The sequence below is a fragment of the Austrofundulus limnaeus genome, unplaced genomic scaffold (genome assembly GCF_001266775.1).
Source record: "Austrofundulus limnaeus strain Quisiro unplaced genomic scaffold, Austrofundulus_limnaeus-1.0 Scaffold403, whole genome shotgun sequence".
Classification (NCBI taxonomy): Eukaryota; Metazoa; Chordata; class Actinopteri; order Cyprinodontiformes; family Rivulidae; genus Austrofundulus; species Austrofundulus limnaeus.
The window spans coordinates 182,930-190,822 of record NW_013952805.1 but is presented as its reverse complement, the minus strand read 5'-3'; the positions used below and the strand labels follow the sequence as shown (position 1 = coordinate 190,822).

The following is a 7,893-nucleotide window of genomic DNA, read 5'->3' as shown; positions in this document are numbered from 1 at the left end:
TATATATATATACAAGGTACTTTTCACACCCAGTTTTGGCTTGAAGCCACTCCAACTGTCTGCAGTATAATGAAGCTAATGGACATGAGCTCTCAGCTTAGCGTAGGAACTTGTGGCTGCTTCTCAGGAAAAACAAAAGATGCTTTGAGCTTTCAGATTTGAGAGTGATAATTTTAGATCCTTGAAGCTTTTAGGTCAGACACCTCTCAGGGGGTGGTGTACGGGAATTTTTCTATTTTCAACTGTTTGCTTTGTCAGAGAGGAATCGGAGCAAAGCGGAAGAAATAAAATAGGTTTAAAGGACTCCAATCATCCTGACAAAACACAGTTATACTGACTGTGCTGTTTCTGAGCCCAGAGGCCCTGGTCTTATCTGAAACTATAACGCAGTTAGGTGCTTCTGTCAAACGTCCTGATTGGATCCTCAAGCGGATAAGTTTTATTTTTGTTTTCATGGTATAAGGGTTGAAATTCTGTATCCTTGTTTACCTCGTTAATTGTTTTTATTCACCTGTTCTCTCATTAACTGTATTCTTCCACTGCCAATTTCCAGGTAAAAGTCTTTACCTGCTGAGCCAAAGTTGCCCCTGGTGCTGAAAACGTCAAAGTACTTTTGATAACTTAATTGTGTCAGTTAGTGAACTTGTGGTTGATGTTGCTGCTGCTGAATGTGCAGCACAAAATGGATTGATCAAAAGTACTGAAGCCGAAATGTGCTGCAACTGTCTCCCATTAATAGTATATTATTACCTATAAACGCTGTTCCACAAGAATAACTAATGCTGCAGCTCAAAAAAATTAAATAAATAAAAAAAAAACATGGCACAGGGCATCTGGCAACTGTTTTGACAATATTTTTTGTTTCCAGCTTAACAGGGAGCGCAGGCCTTTTCTGCACGTCTGTTTATCCTGCGGTCAAACGATTGTCTCATTATTTGCAAAGCCTACATGGCAGCTGTGTTCCAGATAATGTCTCAAACTGTTTTCTTTAGGGTCCACGGTGTGCAGGTTTTGTGTGTACCACTTCACTTTATCACCAAAAGCTTTCTTTGAGTTTCAAGTTAACACAAGACTCACTTGTTCCTTTTTAAAATGTATTTTCCACCCTCCAACTTCCTTCATTTTATCAGTACCTTTAGTCCGATGTATTAATGGGACATACTGTTTGTTAGTGAAGGACATGAGATCACGTGACACGTATTTGCAACTACAGAACATTCTTGTTCCTTCTTGCCCTCGTTAGATTTTAGTGCAGTAGAAGAAGCAGTTATTGTTGTAGATGCCTGTTAAACCCATGTCCTGCTCGTGTTTACATTCAACACCAGGGGCTGATGTCCCTGCTTGGCAGGTGATGGTTTGCAGATCGCAGATATGGTAAAGAAAAGAACATGTGAGTACTTAAATGGTATCATTGTTCTGCTGCTGTGTGCATCCATCTTCTGTTGAATAACTATTTGTAGCGTTAGGAGCGATCAAAGCTACTGGCAGAGATTTATTTTGTCTTTGTCTACGTTCCTCTGCCTAATTGTGTGAACAAAACCACCCACACTGTGATCTGCCTGTTTGACAGTGACACTTTTTCATTTAGTAGCAGTTAAAAATGGAAAATAAATACCCTCTCAAAACTTAAAAAATGTCAGAAAACATTCTGAATGTATTCACTTCTAATGAAGAAAAAAAGACTGCATGTATCCTCATTATATTGTGAAATACAGAGAAACTCGTTTACATATTTTGGAAGAAGGGGTGTGGTTTTGGATGGTTAGTAGAATCCCCGTGACAAACATATACTAGTCAGAAAACTAAATAACAATAAGAACTGCACCGCAGAGGAGTCATGTTTCATTTTTTGTTCCGCTCATTTCCTGTATGAAGGGTAATTTCATGTCTGTCTGGACAAGCTGGGTAAACATGAAGCCTCAGCAGCCATCATCAGTCTTTATTAGGCTTTTTCTGCCGCTTAGGTAGTAGAAAGGTTTGTAGGTTATTCTGCTGTTGTCTTGAAAGGGCTCGTGACATTTGAAGTTTGAGGGTAGTAAAAAAATAACTGTCTGGATGCATTAGAAAGCAAAACCCAGATATGTCCTGAAAGCAGTCTCTATGGCAGTAGAGCTTCAGCTAAATTATATGTCTTGTTCTTTCTTCCACATGTGCTTTATATCCAATCACATCCTGCAAACCTTGGTTAATAGTTCGATGGTGTAATTACCACGCTGTTCTACCCACTCCTCCATCTCCTATCGTGTATTCATCTTGTCAGACAAGGTAGATGGCTTTAAAGGTCCCCTTTGTGACTGTAAGACCATTATTACCTCCCCAAAGGTTCATTAGTGACAATAAGCTCTCAGCTTTGCCGAACCAAAAGGCCTCCCTTCATTACCTGCATTTTCTATAAGCTTTGCACAGTTCTGCAGCCACCTCACCAGTCCTGATCAAGTGTTTGTGTTTGGTCGAGCCACTCCAAAAAGCCTGTTGGAGTTCAGATTTATATAGTCTTTAATAGCCTTTAATGTATCATGTAAGCAGTGCTTGTTTTTATAGGTAAATAATTTTTAAATATTAATGGAAACATTTGAGTTCGATTAAAACCGAGCTGTCCTCTCATGTTCTCGTTTATTTATTTCTAGAGGACCCAAGGGATGCAAATACTGTAAACAATATCTGTCATGTGGTTCTGTTCTATATGCATGCATGAAATATTAAGAGAAAACTGAAACGTTTAAACCCGCTGTACACCTATATGCATGCTTGGAACAATGCTTCAGTTATTAGTGTGGTTGTTGTCAAAATAGACCTGGATGTATGTAGTCTTGTTCACTAGACAACAGTTATTTAGTGTAGCATATTCTTTTACTAAAACATTAATCAAGCATCATTAAAGGGATTGCATCTATACTTTTATTTATAGTTTTCTTGTTAGCATGTGCCATTATAGTAAATTACTGCACAAAATCAAACAAATTGTGTAAACCTTTGGTGCAAACTCAGAGCTATTCATTGTTAAAGATTTAAACTTATTTGCTGAATTTGGCTCATTTGCAAGTTGGCGTATTTATATTTTGAAGCCTGAAGTAAATATACTTGGTTTGTCAGTTTTCTTTTTAGAAACTGTATTTGACACTGCCTCAGGACACACATTTTATGTACCACTGCCCTGTGTGACATGATGTGTATCTTGCAGTTGCAATAAATCCTGTTGACCATTCATGGAGTACTTTTTTATTTTGGACCACGTGTTTCTGTTTGGTTAAATAAAGATTTCCACGACAAATACTGTATGAAAATAAAAGTATTTGGAAAGAATGGTAGTTTGTAACCCAGTGTTTTTTGTGGGTTTTTAGGGCCTTTTAATTTTGTATTTGATTATTTTTCTTCAATGTGTTTTAATTCTGAAATAAAGAAATGTAAACTCATGAAAGTATTCTGTTTTAACATCCAAAACAAATTTCTAAGGTTGTTTTTGAACCGGTGTCAGATTTTAAAAGACTATACATTCATTTAAACATGTATCTAACTGCAAGCAAACTATTAATTTTTGTTTACTGTACGTGTTTTTTAGCTCACATCTACAAGGTACCATTACAAATTTTAGCCCATCTCTCGAGTACTTGATGTGTTTTTGAGTGTTTGTGTTGGAGCATGAAGTGAGCATGGTTTCCTTTTTAAGATAAAATGAAGAAAATTTGCTCTTATTTTCCCTCACAGGGTGCAGGTAGAGTTCTATGTGAATGAAAACACCTTCAAGGAGAGGCTGAAGCTTTTCTTCATCAAAAACCAAAGGTCAAGTAAGTACAGATAACAGAGAGCAGCAGCCTCTCTCATCTTACAATGAAAATGGTAAGACTCCTGTCTACCAGAGATGGTCAGGGCTAAGTGAACATATAATAGCATAAAAAAGGGGAAAGTGAAGTCTGATGATGCATATCCGTTTTCTGTTTCACTTTAGGGTTTCAGTGTTACATTAGCTACCTCATTGTGGTATGTGGTTTTATTTTATGTGGCTGCTCAACGTAAAGCAGCATGGTCCATTTGTTGGAATATGGGGGAGCAGCAGTGTTTTTCCTCACTGGGAGCCTGGCTGTGCTGAAGTGCCTTTCTAAAGGGTCCCCGGAAACAAATAAACCTTTGAATATGTTCTTTATTCATTTGCATTTAACTGTTCTGCACCGTGAGAAGCTTCGACTTCACTAGAAAAAGTCATTACCATAATGTGAGCTCTGGAATGACTCCGCTGACTTTCCTGCAGAGTGTCGTCCTCAATAAGCCAGGAAAGACTGCCACATGAAGCGTCAGAGCCTAATGAGAATGCCACTCCTGGTTGCAGGCCTTTGTTGTTCTGTTGCGTTGTTTGGTGGGTTTCAAACTGTTGAAACATTGATGCTAACCTCATTCAAAGAGACCATGTCGGAACAGATTAAGTAGCTGTTTTGGTTGATTAGAAATGAAGCGCACCAATGCCTGGATACTGGGCACATCTTCAAAAAGGCTTAGCTCTTCATTATTACACTTAAATGCATACAAAATGTCTGTTTAATTCAAATGTAAACCCCACTTCCATAAATACTATAATCCCTCTAAGATATCCATGTAAGGTGGTCACTAAATTATTTTTGCTAGGTGTTTTTATGTGTGCTATAAATGAATATATATTTGGGTTTGTTAACATTTGCCAAAAAGTTCCAGTTTTGTCTCATCTACTGTATCAATGTCCCAGAAACTTTGTGGCTTGTGTGCAAATTCCCATCTTGCTTTCTTTTAATAATGAGGTAAACAAACTGTGCTTCAAGAAGTAAGACATATTTGAAAATAAGATATTTGCTTATTTTACTGTCAGTGGGAAAATCTCTGTTTTAACTTTAGATTGAAGCCTTGTGCATAAACTTTAAACCTGTGAATAAAACATTTTTGTTTTTATTATTGCTCCGTAGGCTTAAGAATTCGTTTGTTCAACTTCGCACTGAAGGTTCTCACCTGTGTCCTCTACATAGTCCGAGTCAGCCTGGATGGTCCCACAGAGGGCAACAGTAACCCATGGTAAGAATCAGCCGGAGACACTCTACTAACTGTATTCACTCTTTCAAATTAAGAGCATTATTTACTGCGTAACTGTTGATTTTAGTTTGTTTAACCACTTCACACTTTATTCATTTAAAGTTCAACCAAACCAGACAACTATTTTTTTCATGGACACAATGTAAATGTATTGGTTTTGGGTTTAATGTGACCAAAACACATGGAATCGGTGACAAATAACCCCGTTATAGCTTCTGTTATTGTGAAGGAATTTATTAGTTAGTTAGATACTGATTTGAAAGCACCACACCATTTGTCTTAGTTTCCTTTTTAAGTATTGATTCTTATAATCTATTGTTTGACTATTGTTATGTCTTGATTAAAGAAGGTTTGGATACATGCCTGAAAACACCATCACAACACATAAAAAACCGTTAATCAAACATGAGGACAGGTTTTCTGTATGAGTGTCTGCGATTCAACTGTGGGCCAGTAGTGGGCGTACCAGGCACTGAAGAGCCATGTATTTATAAGCCGGGACTTCCGGTTTTCATTCAGCGTTGGTTTCATGCCTGCACAGAGCATTAAACCACCATTCACTCCAGTCACTGGTGTTGTATGGTACTGAGCCCACAAGGGGACATGGGGGATTTTTTTTCATTTTGCGTTCCCACGCAAAAGTATTGCGTTACCTCGCAATACCTTTTGCGTTCCCTCACAAAAGTCGTTAAACACTGTTGTGCCTGCCGGTTTATTAACAAACTCACATGTTTAGCATTAGCGAGTTAGCCTACTGCTTTAATTCAGCTTCAGAATGAATATATTACACAGCCACGCATGGAAGTATGTCATATGCCGATATTTTAACACAGTGCAGCCACGCAACATCAATGTCAATATCACAAAGTTGTGGCGACACATCCTGTTTTGGTAACCGGATATTTCACAATAAAAATCTGATTTAATGCAGTTCATATACAAATCAAACTTTTGCGTGGGAATGCAAAACAATATTGCGAGGTAACGCAAAAGAAAAGAAATCCCCCTGTGTCCCCTCGCGGGCTCTGTAGTATGGTCCTTTCTCTTCATATTTTAATATATTCAACATTTATGTGTTTTCGTCACGATTTCAGTTAACAAACACTAAATTTTCTGACAATTGCATTGTGCTAACGTGTTGTTTTAAAGACTTTTTTTGCGGCAGTGCACCGTTTGATTCCAGCAGACTTGTTTCCTCACGTTCCCACATTTAACTCTTTTTTTTTTGCTCATCTGCAGTGGAATACGTCGCAACAACAGTTCACTAAATACCACAGAGTCAGAAATCAACTGGTAAGTTTCCAACAAAATGTTCTTTAATATACTCAAATGTATTCAACTGTTGTGCTGCGTTTATATAAATACTCTGATTACCATTTATTTATTTGACAGGACCCGTATTTTCTGGGTGACTCGATGTGAGTCTGTATGGGCAGTGCAGGTGAGGGTGTTGAACCTGCTGTGTGCCTGAGCTTCATTTTAAAGTTTAATTCAAACACAAACTCCCAGCTGTCATTTATTAGACAGAAATATAGAGAGCTGTATTTCCCCTGTGAAGGCTGAGAAACTTAAAAAAAAAATAGATGAGTCTGCAGATTTGGGCTTCATCCATCTCCCCCTCTTCTCTGCTGCAGGTGACAGTGGCCTTAATCAGTTTCTTGGAGACTATGCTCATCACATATCTCAGCTACAAGGTAAGGTGCTCCTTCACAGCACTCAATTTGTCTCATTAATCTTCTGTGGCATTTTGCAGCTTTTGGATCAAAGTCCAGAATTTTCTGGTTTTTCTCTTTTATGGACTGAAAGTCCAATTACCCAGGCTAACGCAGCTGGGCTGGACGTTATGATTTAAACAGGTTTGCAGGGCTGGAAATGCATCATGTGTTGGATATGGTGGCAACATACCATGGGGTGCCATTTGTAAAGTTATTCAGTCAAAAAATTGCCACCAATATTTTTGTTTTATTTAGTATTTTATAAGAAAAAAAAAGAACAAAAAAAAAGAACTGTTCATCTTGTTAGCTACAGTGTGATGTCGGACCAAAAATAAACCGTGTTTCTGTCTGTGCTGAGTGGAAAAAGCTGAGCCTTTTTTTGTTCAGCACAGTACTGAATACATTACTCATCATGTTAATATAATGCAAAGAAACAGATGTTTAAGCTGAAAATGAAGAATGCTGCCATTTGAATAGAACATCAGTGATGAATAGAGACTTAATTAGGAACATAGCTGTGATTTTATTTTAACCTGTAGAAGGAGATTCATTTTTGTCAGACTAAATTTATTCATGCCAAAGAAAGAAAGTAATTTAAATCTCATACTGTCATTATAGCTGATAAATCTCACCTTTTTCAGTATTGTTTAAAGGCCATTTACTATTTTTATAGCATTAAATCATTTTAATGTTATAAAATCTCACAGATTTCTTAAACATTTCTTGTAAATCTCAATTCCAGGGGAACATTTGGGAGCAGATCTTCCAGGTGTCCTTCATACTCGAGATGATCAACACTGTACCATTTATAGTCACAGTGAGTATTTCAGCAGAACTAGCTCTGCTATTTTTGTTTTTTTCACCAGATGTCGGTAACAACCCAAGTGATCCATACATACAAAGAAATCAAACTATAAATGTCCAGAAATGAAGTTATTTGTAATAATGTGGAATGGCACAGAGAAAAAGTATTGAACACACTTACTGAAATTTATCTAATACTTTGTACAAAAGCCTTTGTTGGCAATGACAGCTTCAAGACGCCTCCTGTATGGAGAAACTCTCTGAAACCAACTGAGAATTTCCTTGGCTTTGTGTTTGGGCTCATTGTCTTGCTGAAATGTCC

At 37.5% G+C, this 7,893-nt stretch overlaps 1 protein-coding gene across 1 annotated transcript in view; it reads left to right on the top strand.

The window, feature by feature from the left end:
* kcnt1b (potassium sodium-activated channel subfamily T member 1b) overlaps positions 1–7,893 on the top strand; it is a gene marked incomplete in the record, with an annotated part of 77,127 nt that overhangs the window by 39,933 nt on the left and 29,301 nt on the right. Inside the window, 6 exon segments of the mRNA XM_014024014.1 lie at positions 3,706–3,785; positions 4,929–5,034; positions 6,292–6,345; positions 6,445–6,493; positions 6,687–6,746; positions 7,510–7,584. Coding sequence (XP_013879468.1) covers positions 3,706–3,785; positions 4,929–5,034; positions 6,292–6,345; positions 6,445–6,493; positions 6,687–6,746; positions 7,510–7,584 — 424 coding nt within the window.